Source organism: Pongo abelii, chromosome 19, assembly GCF_028885655.2.
Source record: "Pongo abelii isolate AG06213 chromosome 19, NHGRI_mPonAbe1-v2.0_pri, whole genome shotgun sequence".
Classification (NCBI taxonomy): Eukaryota; Metazoa; Chordata; class Mammalia; order Primates; family Hominidae; genus Pongo; species Pongo abelii.
The window spans coordinates 93,578,161-93,598,782 of NC_072004.2; the positions used below are offsets into that span (position 1 = coordinate 93,578,161).

At 52.2% G+C, this 20,622-nt stretch overlaps 1 protein-coding gene across 1 annotated transcript; it reads left to right on the forward strand.

Annotated features, from left to right (window-relative positions):
- Positions 1-70: 70 nt before the first annotated feature.
- Positions 71-19,815, forward strand: C19H17orf99 (chromosome 19 C17orf99 homolog). Its single transcript, XM_002827888.3, has 5 exons — positions 71-311; positions 749-781; positions 14,465-14,764; positions 17,608-17,877; positions 19,420-19,815. Exons 1-5 carry the CDS (start codon positions 275-277, stop codon positions 19,575-19,577), a joined length of 798 nt encoding a protein of 265 aa, XP_002827934.1. The 5' UTR covers positions 71-274; the 3' UTR covers positions 19,578-19,815.
- Positions 19,816-20,622: the final 807 nt, after the last annotated feature.

Sequence of the window (20,622 nt, forward strand, 5' to 3'; positions counted from 1 at the left end):
CTCAGAGGTGACTGCTGAGTCTAAGCCCTGGTCTGGCTTCAAGGTCCAAACTCCTTCCATTTCTCTGGGGATTGAGGGGGAGTTTGCTGTACTGGGCCTGCCTGGGCTCTCTGGGCCCAGCCCTGGTAGCTGAGGCCCTGGGGTGCTGCAGCCTCCAGGTTATCTCCCCACTGCAGGCACCCACCCAAGGAGCATCCCAGGGGCCTCAGGGTGGGGGAGGCCAGGAACTAGGAGGTTCTCACTGCCTGAGCAGAGGCCCCACACCCACCGAGGCATGGGGCTCCCTGGGCTGTTCTGCTTGGCCGTGCTGGGTGAGTCCACCAGGGACGTGATGGTGGGGCTGCTGCTGGGGCCTTGAGGTCTTGGGCTCAGGTAGGGGTACTGGGAGCACAGGAGAGATGAGGCCTGAAGGCAAGGGCACCTCTGGAAACATGGGACAGAGAGGGAAAGATCTGGGCTTGAGTCTTGGACCGGCCCCTAAACTTGCTGCATATGTGGTCCAGGGATTGGTTCACCATTCTGGGCTCACTACTTACCCATCTGCAAAATGGGCTGATGATAGGAGATGTTGTGGCGGGGAACGGCGCAAAAGAGCTTTTGTGAGTGATGGTGCCAGCTGAGTCCTGGGGCCTCACTGCCAGGAATCAGCCTGCTCCTCCCTCCTAGATTCAGCAGGTGGGTCTTGAGGCTGTCTCTGGTCTCCCCTCCACGCCAGGCCCTCTCCTCATTGCCCTCACCTCTCTTACAGCCGCCAGCAGCTTCTCCAAGGCGCAGGAGGAAGGTAAGTGGCACAGCCTGCTGCAGGGAGAAGTCCCCCAGCTGGGACCCTGGTGTCAGAACCCCCACGGTGGAGGGCGCCTCGTCTGGGAAGGAAGTTACTAGTGGGGAGGTGTGTGCTGGAGGATGGCTGGACAGTTCTGGAACACTCTCTCCACCCTGCAGGGCCCTAGGAGTGATAGAGATGGGCAGGCCAAGCAGGCCAGTGTGGGGACCTCCGGGGCACACAGGCAGGGAAGTTGCTTAGCTTCCAGCCTTTGGCTAGGCTGTTTGGAGGGAAGATTCCCTGGGCAGGTGCATCCTCATCACTCTGCCCCAGGTCCCTGATCGGGAGCAGAAGCCCCCCTGAGACCCTCACAGCTCTGCCCGGTGGGCGAGGCCCCGTGGAGGGCTGGGGAATTCTGGTGGGGCCTGGGAGGTCGGGATTCTCTGACCAGGAGGAGGGCTGTGAGAGGATGGTGAAGTTGAGGCTCCCCCAGGGGCCTGACATACCTGAGGCTGCCTTCCTTGTAGAGGCAGCCGGGGAGTGGAGAGCATCTAGGACCCAGCTGGGTACAGGACCAGGGAGGAGGGGACGCTGTGGAAGGTCCCTGACAGCCCCTAGCCTGGCCTGCTTCCTCATCTTTGCCTGCTCCATCCTTCTGCCTGCAGTTTCTTGCCCCATCCTTCCCTCCCCTCCCCTCATGTCCATTAAGGTGAGGATGGACAGTCACCTCCCTGTATTGTCCCAACCAACCCTTGCACCTTGTTGCTAGACCACCAGGTTACAGAGCAGGGCCTTCCCCCTCTATTTTGCTAAAGGGCAGGTACAGGGTAATGATGACGCCAATCTCACTTGAATGAGGCCCAGGTTGAACCATTATTTCCTCATTACCAAAAACGGATACATTGTTGGTGTGGCTGCTAAAAAGAGAGCAGGCAGCTGGGGCTCCGGGAAGTACCCGTGCAGGGCAGTTCCGCCTCCCCCTCTTGGCTGGCTCCTGACTTCTCCGATTCTTGCCAACCAAGTCCTGCTAACTAAACTCCTAAGAGACTGACTGATAAATCATTTATTCATTCAACAAATACTTGAGCACCTGTTTGGTTGCAGGCACCATTCCAGGCCCTGAGAATGTGGCAAGGCACGGAAACAAACCCCTCCTGTGTCTTACATTCTAGTGGGGGTTGGGGGGACAGATGATAATAAAAATAAGAACATTCAGTGGCTTATGCCTGTTATCCCAGCACTTTGGGAGGCTGTAGCCAGAGGATCAGTTGAGCCCAGGAGTTCAAGACCAGCCTGAGCAACACAGTGAGACCCCCATCTCTAAAAAAGAAAAAACAAAATTTTTTTTTTTTTTTTTTTGAGATGGAGTCTCACTCTGTCACCCAGGCTGGAGTGCAGTGGCTCGATCTCAGCTTACTGCAACCTCTGCCTCCTGGGGTCAAGGGATTCTTCCACCCAGCCTCCTGAGTAGCTGAGATTACAGATGTGCACCACCATGCCCAGCTGATTTTTTTGTATAAAAAAAAATATATTTTTAAATTAGCTGGGCATGGTGGGCGGCGCACTTGTTGCACCTGAGGCTGAGGGGGGAGGGAAGTGAGCACCTGAGCTTGTCCGGGAAGTGAGGCTGCAGTGAACCGTAATCATTAACAGTGCACTTCAGCCTGGGTGACAGAGCAAAAAAACACATTCTAAGGTATGTTAGAATGTTCTAGAGAAAAGCAAGCGGGTAGAAGGAAGGGGAACACAGGGTAGGTAGGGGAAGGAGGGCAGCATTTGCGGGGGAGGGTGGAGTTTGGGAAGGGGCCGTGCAGCAAGGACCCGAAGGAGCCGACTGAGCAGGAAGTACCTGGGCAGGGACCCTATGTGGCCAGAGCACAGGAAGCAAGGGGCAAAGGGTATTGAATGAGGTCAGAGGCATGGTGTGGGGTTGACCGGGGAGGGCCCTGTGGGGCGCAGCCATAGGAGGTTTGGAGGGGAAAACGCAATCTGATTTACCCTTGATGAGGTCATCTGGACACTGTGTGGGATGGAAATCAAAGGCAAAATCCAAGAGAGCCATTAGGCTACCCTAGGGATCCAGAGGAGAGACTGGGCAATGTGGGAGAGGCAGGGAGATGGGGTGGACATACATTCTGGAGGCCAATAGCAGCTGCTGGCAGATGGCATGGGATGGGATGGCATGGGATGGGATGGGATGGGGACAGCCATGAAAGACGGCGCCAAGCCAGGCTCAGCTGCTCACGCCTGGAATCCCGGCACTTTGGGAGGCCGAGGCAGGCAGATCACCTGAGGTCAGGCGTTTGAGACCAGCCTGACCAATATGGCAAAACCCAGTCTCTACTGAAAATACAAAAATTAGCTGGGCGTGGTGGCGCACGTCTGTAATCCCAGCTACACGGGAGGCTGAGGTGGGAGAATCCCTTGAACCCGGCAGGCAGAGGTTGCAGTGAACCAAGATCGCACCACTGCATTCCAGCCTGGGCAACAGAGAGAGACTCTGCCTCAAAAAAAAAAAAAAAAAAAAAAAAAAAAAAGGCGCCAAAGTCCTTGGCCCATCTGGAAGGATTGGCTAAATAAAGTGCAGGCTGGAGATGGCATATTGTGCAGCTGAAACAGCTTCAGTGGGAGTGGAAAGCTGGGTACACGTGAAGGACCTGAGGGATCAGGATATTCAAAAGATGATCTCTGTGTAGGTTGGCTTTTTGTTTTGTTCCATTTTGCTTTCAGACACAGGGTCTTGTTCTGTCATCAAGGCTAAAGTGCGGTGGCACAATCACCGCTCACTGCAGCCTTCACCTCCAGGGCTTAATCAATCCTCCTGCCTCAGCCTCCCAAGTACCTGGGACTACAGGCACATGCCATCACACCCAGCTAATATTTAATTAATTAATTTTTTTTTTTTTTGAGACGGGGTCTCGCTCTGTCGCCCAGGCTGGAGTGCAGTGGTGCAATCTCGGCTCACTGCAACCTCCACCTCCCAGGTTCAAGGGATTCTCTTGCCTCAGCCTCTTCAGTAGCTGGGACTACAGGCACATGCCATCACGCCCAGCTAATTTTTTGTACTTTTACTAGAGATGGGGTTTCACCATGTTAGCCAGGATGGTGTCGATCTCCTGACCTTGTGATCTGCCCACCTTGGCCTCCCAAAGTGCTGGTATTACAGGTGTGAGCCATCACGCCCGGAAGCTAATTTTTTTTTTTTTTTTTTAGACAGCGTCTTGCTATGTTGCCCAGGTTGGAATGCAGTGGCACAAACTCGGCTCACTGCAACCTCCATCTCCCAGGCTCAAGCCATCATCCGCCTCAGCCTCCAGAGTAACTGGGACTACAGGCACGCACCACCATGCCCAGCTAATTTTTGTATTTTTTGTAGAGACAGGGTTTTGCTGTGTTGGCCAGGCTCGTCTCAGACTCAAGCTCAAGTGATCTGCCCGCCTCAGCCTCCCAAAGTGCTGGGATTACAGGCATGAGCCACCCTGCCTGGCCTAATATTTCGATTTTTTCTGTAGCGATTGGGTCTTCCTATTTTGCCCAGCTGGTCTTGAACTCCTGGCCTCAAGCAATCCTCCCCCTTTAGCCTCCCAAAGTGCGGGGGTTACAGGTGTGAGCCACTGTGCCTGTGTATTTTGAAATCCCCAAGAATTCTGGCAAGTGTAGCATTAAGCATGGTAGGAACCACGGACAGGCATCTTCAAGGAGGGATAGGTGTTGGTAGGTCATTGTAACCCAGAAGACAGAGTGGAATGTATCTGAAGACATAGCTGCTGTTTAGCAAGGAGAGGGGAGAAAAGTTTAGGGAAGGGGAAATGTCAAGAAGATGTTGTCCCCCTTTGTCCTAGCCCCGTGCCATGAAGGCTGCCGGGATCCACATCGCCTGGGACACCTGAAGGGGTAGACGGTGCTCTGGGAAGGAGGGATCTGGTTTCCTTCAGATGTAGAGGATGGAGGGTGTTGGTTGGAAGGTTGAGGATACAGGGGATTTTGATTCCGGCTGAGCCTACACTCCAAATGGCGCAGAGGAGGCCGGGCACAGTGGCTCACATCTGTAATCCCAGCAGTTTGGGAGGCCGAGGCAGGCGGATCACTTGAGGTCAGGAGTTCAAGACTAGCCTGGCCAACATGGTAAAACCCCATTTCTATTAAAAATACAAACATTAGCCAGGCGTGGTGGTGGGCGCCTGTAATCCCAGCTACTCAGGAGGCTGAGGCAGGAGAATCGCTTGAACCTGGGAGGCGGAGGTTGCAGTGAGCCTGGATGGCGCCATTGCACTGCAGCCTGGGCGACAGAGTGAGACTCTGTCTCAAAACAGAAACAAAACAAACAAGGCCAGGCGTGACAGCTCAGGCCCATAATCCCAGCACTTTGGGAGGCCGAGGTGGGCGGATCACCTAAGGTCAGGCATTCCAGACCAGCATGGCCAACATGCAGAAACCCTGTCTCTACCAAAAATGCAAAAATCAGCCAGGTATGGTGGCGCGTGCCTGTAATCCTAGCTACTCAGGAGGCTGAAGCACAAGAATCGCTTGAACCCAGAGGCGGAAGTTGCAGTGAGCCAAGATCATGCCACTGCACTCCAGCCTGAGCGACAGAGCAAGACTCTGTCTCAAAAAAAAGCAAAAGACAAAAGATAAAAAAGCAAAAAACAACAGCAACAAGGAAGGAAACACATTCTCTGACAGTGCTGGAAGCTGAATTCCAAGACTCAGAGTCCGCAGGGCTGGGTCCTCCCAAGGCCCGGCGGGAGCACCTGCTCCTGGCTCCTGGCCTGGTTTCCGGGGGTTGCCTCCCTCATGCCATTCTCCCTGTGTGTGTCTGAGTCTCCTTTCCTCTTCTCATCAGGCCCCACCCTAATCCAGCATGAATTACTGGAGTTAATATTTAACTTGAGAGAGGGGGAGCTATCTGTAAAAACCTGATTTCCAAATCTGTTCCCATGGGCAGGTCCTGGGAATCACCATTGGAACCTATCTTTTTGGAGGACATAATTCAACCCTCAACGGATGGCGACTTGTTCAAAATCAGATCCCAGGGCCCCTCCCTAGGTCTAATGAATTGCAACCCCCAGGGTTGGGACTGGAATTTCCAAGCTTCCTGTTGTCACAGAGGCCAGTCTGGAGAGGGGTAGCACAATCTGGAAGGGCCTCGGAGTCACTCAGGGCACCAGCACCGTGTCTGGGCCTGGACGTGAGCCCTCCACAGTTTCCCTGCAGTGACCCCGCACCCAGCCTGGGCTTGGCTTAGCTTCCTGTCTCGAGGGCAGCCTTGTCCTCACTTTATCAAATTTTGAGTGTGCCGTCCCATTATTTAAATACTCTTGCAGAGCAGATGAATTTTATTTATTTATTTACTTACTTATTTTGAGACAGGGTCTTTGCTCTGTCACCCAGGCTGGAGTGCAGTGGTGCAATCTTGGCTTGCTGTAGCCTCGACCTCCCAGGTTCAAGAGATCCTCCCACCTCAGCCTGCTGAGTAGCTGGGACTACAGGCACATGCCACCACGCCCGGCTAATTTTTCTATTTTTAGTAGAGATGGGGTTTTGCCATGTTGCCCAGGCTGGTCTCGAACTTCTGAGCTCAAGTGATTCGCTCCCCTCGGCCTCCCAAAGTGTTAGGATTATAGGCATGAGCCACTGCACCCAGCCAATTTTTTTTTTTCTTAGAGATAGGATCTTGCTTTTTTGCCCAGGCTGGTCTCAAACTCCTGGGCTCAAGGGATCCCCCTGCCTAGGCCTCCGAAAGCGCTGGGATTATAGGCGTGAGCCACCACGCCCAGACAAGCAGAAGAATTTTAAATTAAATGATAGGCCAGGCGGGTGGCTCACGCCTATAATCCCAGCACTTTGGAAGGCTGAGGTGGGTGGATCACTTGAGGTCAGGAGTTGTAGATCAGCCTGGCCAACATGGTGAAACCCCATCTCTACTAAAAATACAAAAATTAGCCAAGCATGGTGGCGTGCACCTGTAATACCAGCTACTCAGGAGGGTGAGGCAGGAGAATCACTTGAAACAGGGAGGCAGAGGTTGCAGTGAATTGAGATCGCGCCACTGCACTCAGGCCTAGGAGACAAAGCAAGACCCTGTCTCAAAGAAAAAAAATAAATTAAAAAAATATGATAGACCATCCTTTATTGGCAGGCTTATCCATAAACTAAATAATCAAAAGGAAAAAACCACACAAGTCTTGTGAGGATATAAAGTGAATGTCCGGCCGGGGGAGGTGGCTCACCCTGTAATCCCAGCACTCTGGGAGGCCGACAGGGGCGGATCTCCTGAGCTCAGGTGTTCAAGACCAGCCTGGCCAACATGGAGAAACCCTGGCTCTACTAAAAATATAAAAAATTAGCCGGGCGTGGTGGTGCATGCCTGTAATCCCAGCTACTTGGGAGGCTGAGGCAGGAGAATCGCTTGAACCCAGGAGGCGGAGGTTGCAGTGAACCAAGATCACGTCACTGCACTCCAGCCTGGGCGACAGAGCAAGACTCCGTCTCAAAAAAAGAAAAAAAAAAAGTGAATGTCCCTGGTACAGTGTACTTTAAAAATGGTTCCTGTCTGTGAACTTATGCAAATCAAGCTTCTATTAATGAAGACCGAAATGGAAATGAAGAGAGAGCAGTTTCTCTTTCCACTTTTGTAAGTCAAGATCATTTCCCTTCACAAAGGGAGCAAAAAGAAAGGGTGACCACGTGTCAGCCCTGGACTCCCACTTCCCCACATGAGGCAGGCTTCTGGCCCCTGCGATAGTTTTTGGACAATGAAGAGAAGGCCTCTTGGCTCTGAGGGTCAAATTGACTAAATGAATCAGCAGAAGCATCTGCAAGAGGATGACCAAGAGGATGCCTTCACCTCCAGATACACCTTCACTTTCTTCAAATTGAAGATTTTTCCATGAAAGCCTGTTTGGGGGGGAAAAAAAAAAAAAACATTCCTTTTTTTTTTTTTTTTGAGACACAGTCTCACTGTCACCCAGGCTGGAGTGCAGCAGCGCAATCTCGGCTCACTGCAGCTACCACCCCTCAGGTTCAAGTGATTCTCATGCCTCAGCCTCCCGAGTAGCTGGAACTACAGGCTCAAGCCACCACACCGGGCTAATTTGTGTATTTTTAATAGAGACAGGGTTGCACCATGTTGCCCAGGCTGGCTTTGAACTCCTGGCCTCAAACGATCCACCCTCCTCAGCCTCCCAAAGTGCTGGAATTACAGGCGTGAGCCACTGTGCCAGGCCTAAAAAAAAAGAAGTATTCTTCCCCATCTAAAAATGAGAGTCTGGCTGGGTGCAGTGGCTCATGCCTGTAATCCCAGCACTTTAGGAGGCCGAGGTGGGAGGATAGCCTGAGGTCAGGAGTTCCAGACCAGCCTGGCCAACATGGTAAAACCCCATCTCTACTAAAAATACAAAATTAGCCAGGTATGGTGACGCATGCCTGTAATCCCAGCTACTTGCGAGGCTGAGGCAGAAGAATTGCTTGAACCTGGGAGGTGGAGGTTGTGGTGAGCCAAGATCACGACATTGTACTCCAGCCTGGGTAACAGAGTGAGACTCCATCTCAAAAATAAATAAATAAATAAATAAATAAATATAAAAAGGAGAGTTCTCATGAAATTTTCAAAGGGGCACGGATGAGAAAATAATTGTTGGTGTCTCTGCAGCGCTGGGCAGGGGAAGACATCCTGATTCTAGAAGGCTGCTGCCAGTTGTCTAGACCAGAGTTGTCAACCCCAGCACTCCTGACATTTGAGGCCAGACCATTCTTCGCGGTGGGGGCTGACTGTGCACTGTAGGATGCTTTGTGACATCCTTGGCCTCTACCCACTAAATGTCAGCAGCAACTCCTAATTTTTTTTTTTTTTTGTGGAGATGGGGTCTTGCTGTGTTGCCCAAGCTAGTCCACCTCCCAATACTGACAACCAAAAATGTCCCCAGACCCAAAGGTCCCCTGGAGGCAAAATTGCTCCTGGTTGAGAGTTACTGGTCTAGCATGAAACATGCTTAGTGGTCACACATTCTAGTTTGTTCCAGTTCTCTGCTCAATCAGCAGTTTCCTCATTGCAGGGTGGTTTCCAGAGCAGACATGCCCAGCCGAGCAAAAGCGATTCATGACGTCGATGATATTCAGATTTCATAGACCCTTCTTTCTACCCCTCCCCCAAGCACTGCCCCAACCACACAGAGTTCTTTTTTTCTTTTTAATTTTTCTTTTGATTAAATAGAGGTGTGGTCTCACTGTATTGCCCAGGCTGGTCTGGAACCCCTGGGCTTAAGCAATCCTCCCGCCTTGGCCTCTCAAAGTGCTGGTATTACGGGCCTGAGCTACTGTGCCCACCTGATACACACTATTCTTTTTCTTTCTTTTTTTTTTTTTTTTTTGAGACGGAGTCTTGCTCTGTCGCCCATGCTGGAGTACAGTGGCAGGATATTGGCTCACTGTAACCTCTGTCTCCTGGGTTCAAGTGATTCTCTGGCCTCAGCCTTCTGAGTAGCTGGGATTACAGGCACATACCACCATGCTCAGCTAATTTTTGTATCTTTAGTAGAGACGGGGTTTTGCCATGTTGGCCAGGCTGGTCTCGAACTCCTAACCTCAGGTGATCCACCCGCCTCGGCCTCACAGTGCTGGGAATACAGGTGTAAGCCACCATGCCCGGCCTACACACTATTCTTGAAATGCAAACAGGTCCCCACCATTGGTATAATACAACCCTCTCCCTCAAACCCCTATTCTAGAAACATTTTTGTTTAATCCCAATTGCTGTCTTAAAGAATCAGTAATGGCCAGGCACGGTGGCTCATACCTGTAATCCCAGCACTTTGGGAGGCCCAGGCAGGCGGATCACCTGTGGTCAAGAGTTCAAGACCAGCCTGGCCAACGTGGCGAAACCCAGTCTCTACTAAAAATACAAAAATTAGCCGGGCGTGGTTGTGGGCGCCTGTAGTCCCAGCTACTTGGGAGGCTAAGGCAGGAGAATCACTTGAACCCAGGAGGCGGAGGTTGTAGTGAGCTGAGATCGCACCACTGCACTCCAGCCTGGGCGACAGAGCAAAACCTTCTCAAAAAAAAAAAAAAAAAATCAGCAAGGAAAGACAGCATCAGGCCCACTAGGAAGATCTCAGAGATGTTTTCCACAATGAAATTGACTCCAGGATTTGCTTCCAAAACAGAGAAGTCACTCACAAGCAGAAAGCAGATACCTGGTGTAGGTGGGTGAAAGCCTGCTGGAATGGGCTGACGGGCTGGTTTTCATCTGGATCTAGGGAGAAGAGCACTTTGGGTGCCGTGAGCAGGCTGGTCTCCTACAGGAGACTTCCATTCTTCAAAAGTCCTTTTATTTATTTATTTATTTTATTTTTTTAGAAACAGGGTCTCACTCTTTCACCCAGGCTGGAGTGCAGTGGAACAATTGTAGCTCACTGTAGCTTCAGTCTCCCAAGCTCAAGTAAGTGATCCTCTCCCCTCAACCTCTGGAGTAGCTGGGACCACAGGCGAGCACCACTACACCTGGCTAATTTTGTTTATTTATTTATTTTTAGAGTAGTTCTCACTGTGTTGTTTAAGCTGATCTCAAACTCCGAGGCTCAAGCAATCTGCCCACCTCAGCCTCCCAAAGTGCTGGGATTCCAGGTACGGTGTCCGCTGTGCCTGGACGCATTTTGTTTTTATAAAAAAATATTCTGGGGCCGGGCACGGTGGCTCACGTCTGTAATCCTAGCACTTTGGGAGGCTGAGGAGGGTGGATCACCTGAGGTCAGGAGTTCAAGACAAGCCTGGCCAACATGGTGAAACCCTGCCTCTACTAAAACTAAAAAACAAAAACAAAAACAACCAAAAAAACCTGAAAAATATTCTGGAAAGAAACAGCCTAAACGCAGGAGGTAGCCCTTTTTCTAGTATTTTCTTTTTTTAGAGTTGAAATTCACGTAACAAGAAGTCAACCATTTAAAAGTGATAATTGGCCGGGCACAGTGGCTCGCGCTTATAATGCCAGCACTTTGGGAGGCCGAGGCGGGTGGATGACTTGAGGCCAGGAGTTCAAGACCAGCCTAACCAACATAGTGAAACCCCGTCTCTACTAAAAATACAAAACTTAGGCTGGGCACGGTGGCTCACACCTGTAATCCCAGCACTTTGGGAGGCCGAGGCAGGCGCATCATGAGGTCAGGAGTTCAAGAGCAGCCTGGCCCATATGGTGAAAACCCGTCTCGGGTGCCTGCGTACTAAGACCTGTGTTCAGCAGCGGCGGCGGCAGCAGCGGTGGGCTCAGAGGCAGCGGTTGGGCTTGCAGCCAGCGGACAGGATCGAGTCAGTGCATTCGTGCGAGTTGGAATCGAAGCCTCTTAAAATGGCAGATGATTTGGACTTCGAGACAGGAGATGCAGGGGCCTCAGCCACCTTCCCAATGCAGTGCTCAGCATTGTGTAAGAATGGCTTTGTGGGCCAGGTACAGTGGCTCACGCCCGTAATCCCATCACTTTGGGAGGCTGAGGCAGGCGGATCACAAGGTCAGGAGATTGAAACCATCCTGGCTAAAATGTTGAAACCCCGTCTCTACTAAAAATACAAAAATTAGCCGGGCGTGGTGGCGGGAGCCTGTAGTCCCAGCTACTCAGGAGGCTGAGGCAGGAGAATGGCGTGAACCGGGGAGGCAGAGCTTGCGGTGAGCTGAGACTGCGCCACTGCACTCCAGCCTGTAAGATCGTCGAGATGTCTACTTCGAGGACTGGCGAGCATGGCCATGCCAAGGTCCACCTGGTTGGTACTGACATCTTTACTGGGAAGAAATATGAAGATATCTGCCCGTCAACTCATAACATGGATGTCCCCAACATCAAAAGGAATGACTTCCAGCTGATTGGCATCCAGGATGGGCACCTATCACTGTTCCAGGACAGTGGGGAGGTGCGAGAGGACCTTCGTCTGCATGAGGGAGACCTTGTTTAGGAGACTGAGCAGAAGTACGGCTGTGGAGAAGAGATCCTGATCACGGTGCTGTCTGCCATGACCGAGGAGGCAGCTGCTGCAATCAAGGCTCCCAGGGTGGCAGTGGTGGCAGCAGTGATCCTCCCAAGAGGCCCCCTCCCCCAGCCTGGCTTGGCTCTGGCCTGGTCCTAGGCTGCTGGACTCCTCCTACACAATTTTTTTTTTTGTTTTTTGAGACGGAGTCTCGCTCTGTCGCCCAAGCTGGAGTGCAGTGGCGCGATCTCGGCTCACTGCAAGCTCCGCCTCCCAGGTTCACGCCATTCTCCTGCCTCAGCCTCCCGAGTAGCTGGGGCTACAGGCGCCCGCTGCCACGCCCGGCTAATTTTTTGTATTTTGTAGATGGTCTCGATCTCCTGACCTTGTGATCCACCCGCCTCGGCCTCCTCCTACACAATTTATTTGATGTTTTATTTTGGTTTTCCGCATCCCCTCAATCTGTCGGGGAGCCCCTGCCCTTCACCTAGCTCCCTTGGCCAGGAGCAAGCGAAGCCGTGGCCTTGGAGAAGCTGCCCTCCTCTTCCCCCTCACACTACAGCCCTGCTCCGGGAGAAGTCGGGCGGGGTGCTGCTTGTAGTTTAGTTTTTGTTTGTTTGTTTGTTTTTGTTTTTTAATTCAATCTGGAATCAGAAAGCGGTGGATTCTGGCAAGTGGTCTTTGTGCCCTCCCCACTCATCCCTGCTCTGGTCCCCTGTTACCCATAGCCCTGAGCACCACCCCAACAGACTGGGGACCAGCCCCCTCCCCTGCCTGTGTCTCTCCCCAAACCCTTTCAGATGGGGAGAGAAGAGGAGGAGAGGGGAGGGGACCTGCCCCCTCCTCAGGCATCTGGGAGAGCCCTGCCCCCATGGGCTTTACCTTTCCCTGTGGGCTCTCTCCCCGACACATTTGTTAAAATCAAACCTGAATAAAACTACAAGTTTAATATGATAAAAAAAAAAAACCCGTCTCTACTAAATATACAAAAATTAGCTGGGCATGGTGGTGCATGCCTGGAGACCCCACTACATGGTAGGCTGAGACATGAGAATCGCTTGAACCCAGGAGGTGGAGGTTGCAGTGAGCTGAGATCATGCTACTGCACTCCAGTCTGGACGACAGAGCAAGACTCTGTCTTTAAATAAATAAATAAAAGTGGGCCGGGCGCAGCGGCTCACACCTGTAATCCCAGCACTTTGGGAGGCTGAGGCGGCCAGATCACCTGAGGTCTCGAGTTCAAGACCAGTCTGGCCAACATGATGAAACCCCATGTCTACTAAAAATACAAAAATTAGCCAGGCGTGGTGGCGGGTGCTTGTAATCCCAGCTACTCTGGAGGCTGAGGCACAAGAATCTCTTGAACATGGGAGGCGACAGTGCAAGACTCTGTCTCAAAAAAAAAAAAAAAGTGATAATTCAGCAGCATTTAGTGCATTCACAGTGTTGCACAACCACCACCGCTATCTAGTTCCAAGAGATTTTCATCACCCCAAAAGGAAACCCCGTATCTATCAGGCAGTTACTCCCCATTTCCCCCTCCCCTGGGCCCCAGTAACCACCAATCTGCTTTCTGTCTCTGGGTTTTCCTATTCTCAACTTTGCACACACATGGAATCATGCAACGGTTGCCCTTTGCGTCTGCCTTTTTGTTTAGTGGAATGTTGTTACGGCTCATCCCTGTTGCAGCCTGCATCTGTGCTCATTTCTTCTTAAGGCTGAGTAATATTCCTTATATGGATCAACCACATTCTATTTACCCATTCGTCCGTTGATAGATATTTGGGCCATTTCCACCTTTTGGCTGTAGTGAATCACACTGCCATGGACGTGTGTGTACAGGTATCTGTTTGAGGCCCTGTTTTCTATTATTTGGTATATGTCTAGGCGTAGAATTGTTGAGTCATATGGTAAGTCTGTTTAACTTTTTGAGGAACCACTAAATCAGTATTTTCTTTCTTTCTTTTTTCTTTACTCTGAGGTCTACTGGTTTCACTTGTTTACTTGTAATTTTTAGGTTCAGGGGTACATGTGCAGGTTTGTTATAGAAGTAAACTGCAGCTGGGTGCGGTGGCTCACGCCTGTAATCCCAACACTTTGGGAGGCCAAGGCGGGTGGATCACGAGGTCAGGAGTTTGAGACCAGCCTGACCAACATGGTGAAACCCTGTCTCTACTAAAAATACAAAAATTAGCGAGGCGTGGTGGCATGCGCCTGTAGTCCCAGCTACTCGGGAGGCTGAGGCAGGAGAATCACTTGAACTCAGGAGGTGGAGGTTGTGGTGAGCAGAGATCGTGCCACCGCACTCTGGCCTGGGCGACAGAGCAAGAATTCATCTGAAAAAAAAAAAAAAAGAAAGAGAGAACATGCTAAACCCAATATCCTTTTTTTTTTTTTTCCCCTGAGTCTCCATCTGTCACCCAGGCTGGAGTGCAGTGGCGTGATCTCGGCTCACTGCCACCTCCGCCTTCCCAGTTCAAGAGATTCTCCTGCCTTAGCTTCCCGAGTAGCAGGGATTACAGGTGCGCACCACTACACCCGGCTAATGTTTGTATTTGTAGTAGAGACAGACTTTCACTATGTTGGCTACACTGGTTTTGAACTCCTGCCCTCAAGTGATCCGTCCGCCTGGACCTCCCAAACGCTGGAATTACAGGTGTTTGCCACCGAGCCTGGCCAAACCAGTACCTTCTTAAGGTGCTTGATCAATGTTATTTTCTTTCTTCCTCCTTGGACCTTTTCATCTCCCAGAAATCACCCCTGTGGTCTCCATTGCCTACAAAGTCCTGGAAGTTTTCCCCAAAGGCCGCCGGGTGCTCATAACCTGCCACGCACCCCAGGTACCACCGCCCATCACCTATTCCCTCTGTGGAACCAAGAACATCAAAGTGGCCAAGAAGGTGGTGAAGACCCATGAGCCGGCCTCCTTCAACCTCAACATCACACTCAAGTCCAGTCCAGACCTGCTCACCTACTTCTGCCGGGCGGCCTCCACCTCAGGTGCCCATGTGGACAGTGCCAGGCTGCAGATGTACTGGGAGCTGTGGTCCAGTGAGTGCGGTGAGGGGCACAGGGCTGAGGCGGCAGGTGGGGTGCAGATCAATGGGGAGCTCTGGGAGTGGGGATTGTGAACCTTGCTGGGGTTAGAGACAGCCAGGGTGTGAGGGTGTGGACAAGGACAGGCTGCCACCTCCAAGGCCATTCTCAGTCCCTTGGGGCCTGTAATCAGGACTTGCTGTCCCTGGCTGGGGCCCTGAGGGCACAGTCTCCTGGCAGGGGCCTGAGGGCACAGAGGGAAAGAGCCCGATGGTGGCAGAAATGACTGGGCCCCATTTGTCAGCTCAGACCTCAAGGTGATAAACTAGGCACATTTGGCTGGGCGCAAATCCCAGCACTGTGGGAGGCCGAGACAGGCTGATCGCTGGAGCCCAGGAGTTCGAGACTAGCCTGGGCAACATGGCGAAACCCCGTTTCTACTAAAAATACAAAGATTAGCCGGGCGTGGTGGGGTGCACCTGTAGTCCCAGCTACTCAGGAGGCTGAGGCAGGAGAATCGCTTGAACCCGGGAGGCAGAGGTTGCAGTGAGCCAAGATTGCGCCACTGTACTCCAGCCTGGGTAATAGAGTGTCTCCAAAAAAAAAAAAAAAAAGAAAGAAACGAAGAAAAGTTAGGCACGTTTTGTGCATTACTTCACTTGGTCTTCACAGCAGTGTCCGGGGTGGGGTCTGGGCCTCTGGGTCTGTAGCTATGGAAGCTAAAGCTCTGGGGAGTTAAGAAAGTTGCCCCAGGGGCTGGGTGTGGTGGCTCACGCCTATAATCCCAGCACTTTCGGAGGCCCAGGCGGGTGGATCACTTGAGGTCAGGAGTTCAAGACCAGTCTGGCCAACGTAGTGAAACCCCATCTCTACTAAAAATATAAAAATTAGCTGGGTGTGGTGGTGGGAACCTATAATCCCAGCTACTGGGGAGGCTGAGGCAAGAGAGTCACTTGAACCCAGGAGATGAAGGTTGCAGTGAGCCGAGGTTGTGCTGCTGCACGCCAGCCTGGGTGACAGAGTGAGACTATCTCAAAAAAAAAAAAAAAAAAAAGAAAGTCGCCTCAGGCCACATGGTTGGCAAGTGGCCAAGGCTGCTTTCAAACCCCACTCTGTCCAGCTCCAAACCCTGCCTTCTTCCTGTTTCCCTCCTGATAGTAACTCAGGTAACCTTCTTGGTGAGATCTATGGGGTATGGGAACTAGGAAGTATTGCCTGACTTAGGGTGGGACAAGGAAACTCCCCATTCATCCTTTGGCCCACACCCTAAGAACACCAGGAAAAGACAGCCTGGGGGAGATGAGCGCAGGGTCTGCAGCCCAACGGGTCCAAGGTTCAAATCCCTACACTTACTGGCTGGGGTCTTGAACAAGTCATTGGACCGCTGAGCTTCAACTGCTTTATCTGCAAAAGGAAAATGATAACAGAGGCCAGCGGGGTGGCTCACACCTGTATTCCCAGCATTTTGGGAGGCCAAGGCAGGAGAATCCTTTGAAGCCAAGAGTTTGAGACCAGCCTGGACCACAGAGTGAGACTCTATGTCTACAAAAAAATTATTTTCTTTTTTTGAGACGGAGTCTTGCTCTGTCACCCAGGCTGAACTGCAGTGGCACGATCTCGGCTCACTGCAACCTCCGCCTCCCAGATTCAAGCGATTCTCCTGCCTCAGCCTCCCCAGTAGCTGGGACTACAGGCTCTTGCCCCCATGCCGGCAAATTTTTGTATTTTTAGTAGACACGGGGTTTCACCATGTTGGCCAGGCTGGTCTCAAACTCTTGACCTCAAGTGATCCACCCACCTAGGCCTCCTAAAGTGCTAGGATTACAGGCGTGAGCCACTGCACCCAGCCAATAGCAATTTAAAAAAAAATTAATCGGGTGTGGTGGTGCATGCCTGTCATACCAGCTACTTGGGGGGCTGAGGTGGGAGGATCATCTGAGCCCAGGAGTTGGAGGCTGCAGTGAGCCGTGATCACACCATTGTACTCTAGCCTGGGCAACAGAGACCCTGTCTCTAAAATAATAATAGGTCCTACTCCAGGGGACCTATTAAATGAAAGCCTTTTAGTAGGTGGCAAGTGTGGTGGTTATTACTAATCAGTAAGAATGTCTAGAGCATTAGGCTCAAGGCCTGGGGGATTCTAGAATCTTCTACGTGACAGTTCTTGTCCTGAAGTAGCTTGCCTTTCAGTAAAAAAGACGAGACTGAATGATAGAGTTGCCAGATAAATTTTACATAGAACATACGTATAGTAAAAAATTATTCATTGTTTATCTGAAATTAAAATTTAACTGTATTTTTATTTGCTAAGTCTGGCAATCTGAAATATACTACACAAGAATAAAACCAGGCCGGGCATGGTGGCTGACGCCTAAAATCCCAGCACTTTGGGAGGCTGAGGCAGAAGATTGCTTGAGCCCAGGAGTTTGAGACCAGCCTGGCCAACATGGTGAAACCCCATCTCTACAAAAAATACAAAAATTAGCTGGATGTGGTGGTGCACACCTGTAGTCCTAGCTACTCAGGAGGATGAGACGGGAGAATTGCTTGAGGTGGGGAGGCGGAGGTTGCAGTGAGCCTAGATTGCACCATTGCACTCCAGCCTGGGCGACAGAGCAAGACCCTGTCTCAAAATAAAGTAAAAATAAGATAAAAACCAAATGTGAAATTGTGTGGTACACATGGCAGGTAGGGCAGCAGCCCAGACACAGGTGGAGGGCAAACTCTAGAAGGCAGCCTGGAGGAGGCGGCAGCCACAGCTAAGCTCATTAGGCATTTTGTAATGAGGAGAACTTACTGAGGAGGAGGGGTTTAAAACCGCTCAGCCATGCCTGTACTACCTTCTCCCACCCTGCCAGAGCCAGTGTCTGAGCTGCGGGCCAACTTCACTCTGCGGGACAGAGGGGCAGGCCCCAGGGTGGAGATGATCTGCCAGGCGTCCTCGGGCAGCCCACCCATCACCTACAGCCTGGTCGGGAAGGATGGGCAGGTCCACCTGCAGCAGAGACCACACCACGGGCAGCCTGCCAACTTCTCCTTCCTGCCGAGCCAGACATCGGACTGGTTCCAGTGCCAGGCTGCAAACAACGTCAATGTCCAGCACAGCGCCCTCACACTGGTGCCCCCAGGTGAGAGGGCCCTTGGATTTCCAGAGGGGCAGCTGGCGCTTCTGTGCCGGGAGTGTGCTAGTGTCCAAGACACAGGTCGATGGGAAGTGGGACAGCTCTACCCGGCCACTGCTGAGAACAGAGAGGGTACAGGAGGCAACCATGCCCACCCTGGCCCCTGCCTAAAGGAAGCCCAACCCAGCTGCCTCTGCCCCCCTCCCAGGAGAGTTGCCCAAGGCACCCACCATCGTGCTGGCTGGCAGCCTCGCCTCCATTGCGGCCATCACCTCTGGGATGCTGGGCTGGACCACGTGGGCCAGGTAGGAAATGGGTGCTGGATGCAGGGAGGAGGGAGAGCTGCTGATGGCCTGAGAGGTCCAACCAGGCCCTAGCTGCGGAGCTCAGGTGGTGGGGCTTGCAGGGCAGGGCTGTGGCCAGGGCAAAGAAGGGCCATCATCGCACGACTCGAAGGTGTTTATGAGGACCTACTGTGTGCCATGTGCCTACTGAGGCTTACACATTCAAGGCGTTATCGGACCCTGGCCGATAACAGGGACCCAGTTGCCCTGTAACGGAGTCTGCTGGCCTCTGGGAGGGCATTCTCCTAAGTTCTTCGTGGGAACTGAGCAGGGATGCAGGGATGATACCTCCAGGAGACCAAGGTGGACCAGGAGCTCCTGCCTTCTGTAAGAACCACATTGGGCAGTCTTTCCGAGGTGGTGGCAAGAGCCTGGGGCCCTGCCTCCCGGGGTCCCTCTCCAAGGCCATGGCTTTGCTGACATGTAAGGTGACCAGGGCCTTTGTAGTGTCTGAGCGCAGGCACCACAGGCCTGTGTGCTCTGCCTGTCTGGCTTTGATGGTGGCCAGCCCTGCCTCTGTGAACTCACCTCTCTTTGTTTGGGAGACACTGCCGTGTCCTGGTTCTCATCCTCTGCCCGTGGCCCAGGCCCTTACGTGGCTCTGCCAGGAGTCCATCCTTGGCACTCTCCCATCTCACTTCCACCAAGTCTGTTCTTTCCAGAGGCCAGACTTGTGGGTGAGCCATGTCACCTCGCCAAGCCTCAGTTTTTCCTTCTGTAAAATGGGGTACAGCCTTCATTTAGTGGGGTGAGTAAGACTCATGTCTCTCCTGCTGGGGCACTGATGTGCTTGGCACCATAAAACTCCCAGAGGCAGGCTGGGCACGGTGGCTCACGCCTGTAATCCTAGCACTTTGGGAGGCTGAGGCAGGCGGATCGCCTGAGGTCAGGAGTTCGAGACCAGCCTGGCCAACATGGTGAAACCCCATCTCTACTAAAAATACAAAATTAGCCGGGCATGGTGGGTGCGTGCCTATAATCCCAGCTACTCAGGAGGCTGAGGCAGGAGAATCACTTGAACCTGGGAAGTAGAGGTTGCAGTGAGCCGAGATCGCACCATTGTACTCCAGCCTGGACAAAAAGAGCAAAACTCCGTCTCAAAACAAACAAACAAACAAACAAACAAACACTCTCAGATGCCTCGGGAGGGGATGGCTGGGAGGTGAGTTGGCCTGACTTGAGTCTCCACTGCTTTGTCATCAAGGTCGTGACCAGAAGATGGAGGACTGGCAGGGTTCCCTGGAGAGCCCCATGCTTGCCTTGCCGCCCTACAGGAGCACCCACCGTCTGAGTGAAGAAGAGTTTGGGGGGTTCAGGATAGGGAATGGGGAGGTCAGAGGACGCAAAGCAGCAGCCATGTAGAATGAACTGTCCAGAGAGCCAAGCACGGCAGAGGACTGCAGGCCATCAGCGTGCACTGTTTGTACTTAGAGTTCATGCAAAATGAGTGTGTTTTAGCTGCTCTTGCCACAAAAGCAAAAAAAAAAATGGATAACTATGAGAGATGGTGGATATGTTAACTTGCTTCACTGTAGGAACCTTTGTGCTATCTATATGAATCCCATCATATCAGGTTGTCTACCTTAAATATACACAAAAACATTTATTTAAAAAAAAGAAAAAAACCTGCCAGCTGGGATTCTTGGAGCCCTGGCGGCCTTCAGCAAACGCAGACAGTGTTGGTGTGAGGGCTTCAGGAGGGTCACAGAAAGGGGGTCTGTGTGGCCCTGTCCTCGCCTCTCAGGTGCTGTCACATCTCTCTGGGTGTAGGGAGAGGGAGGGGGGCACACTGGGAAAAGGCCCAGCCCCTCCCCCACACCTGCTCCCCTCTTCCCTGGAGGGGCACCCCACCTCCTGGTAGCCCAGTCCTATGGTTCAATCTCACGTGGTCCAGCTCACCTGGGTGGACTCTGAGCCCCACCTGGCACGCCTGCTCTTGTTAATCTGCACCTGCAACTAGCAAAGGGGGGTCTGGAATTCTTCCGGGCTCAGTCAGCCTGTGATCCCACACCTCTGCCTGTACAACGTCCGCTCCCCACTCCAACACACACAGAGCCTGCCCCAGCCTTCCCTGCACCGGACCCTCTGTACCGGCTTTTCTTGGGGTGGATGTAGAGAGGGACGGAGGCGAGAGGGGGCTGAACTGGAACTGGATTCAACTTTGCCTTCTGCCTGTTGCCCTGAAAACTTCATTTCTGTTTGCATGCCATCATTTTTTTTTTTTTATATGTGGTCTTTTCTTTTTTCTCTTTTTCTTTTTTTTGAGATGGAGTCTCACTCTGTCCCCCAGGCTGGAGTGCAATGGTACAATCTTGGCTCACTGCAACCACCACCTCCCGGGTTCAAGTGATTCTCCTGCCTCAGCCTGCCAAGTAGCTGGGACTACAGGCCATGCCCAGCTAATTTT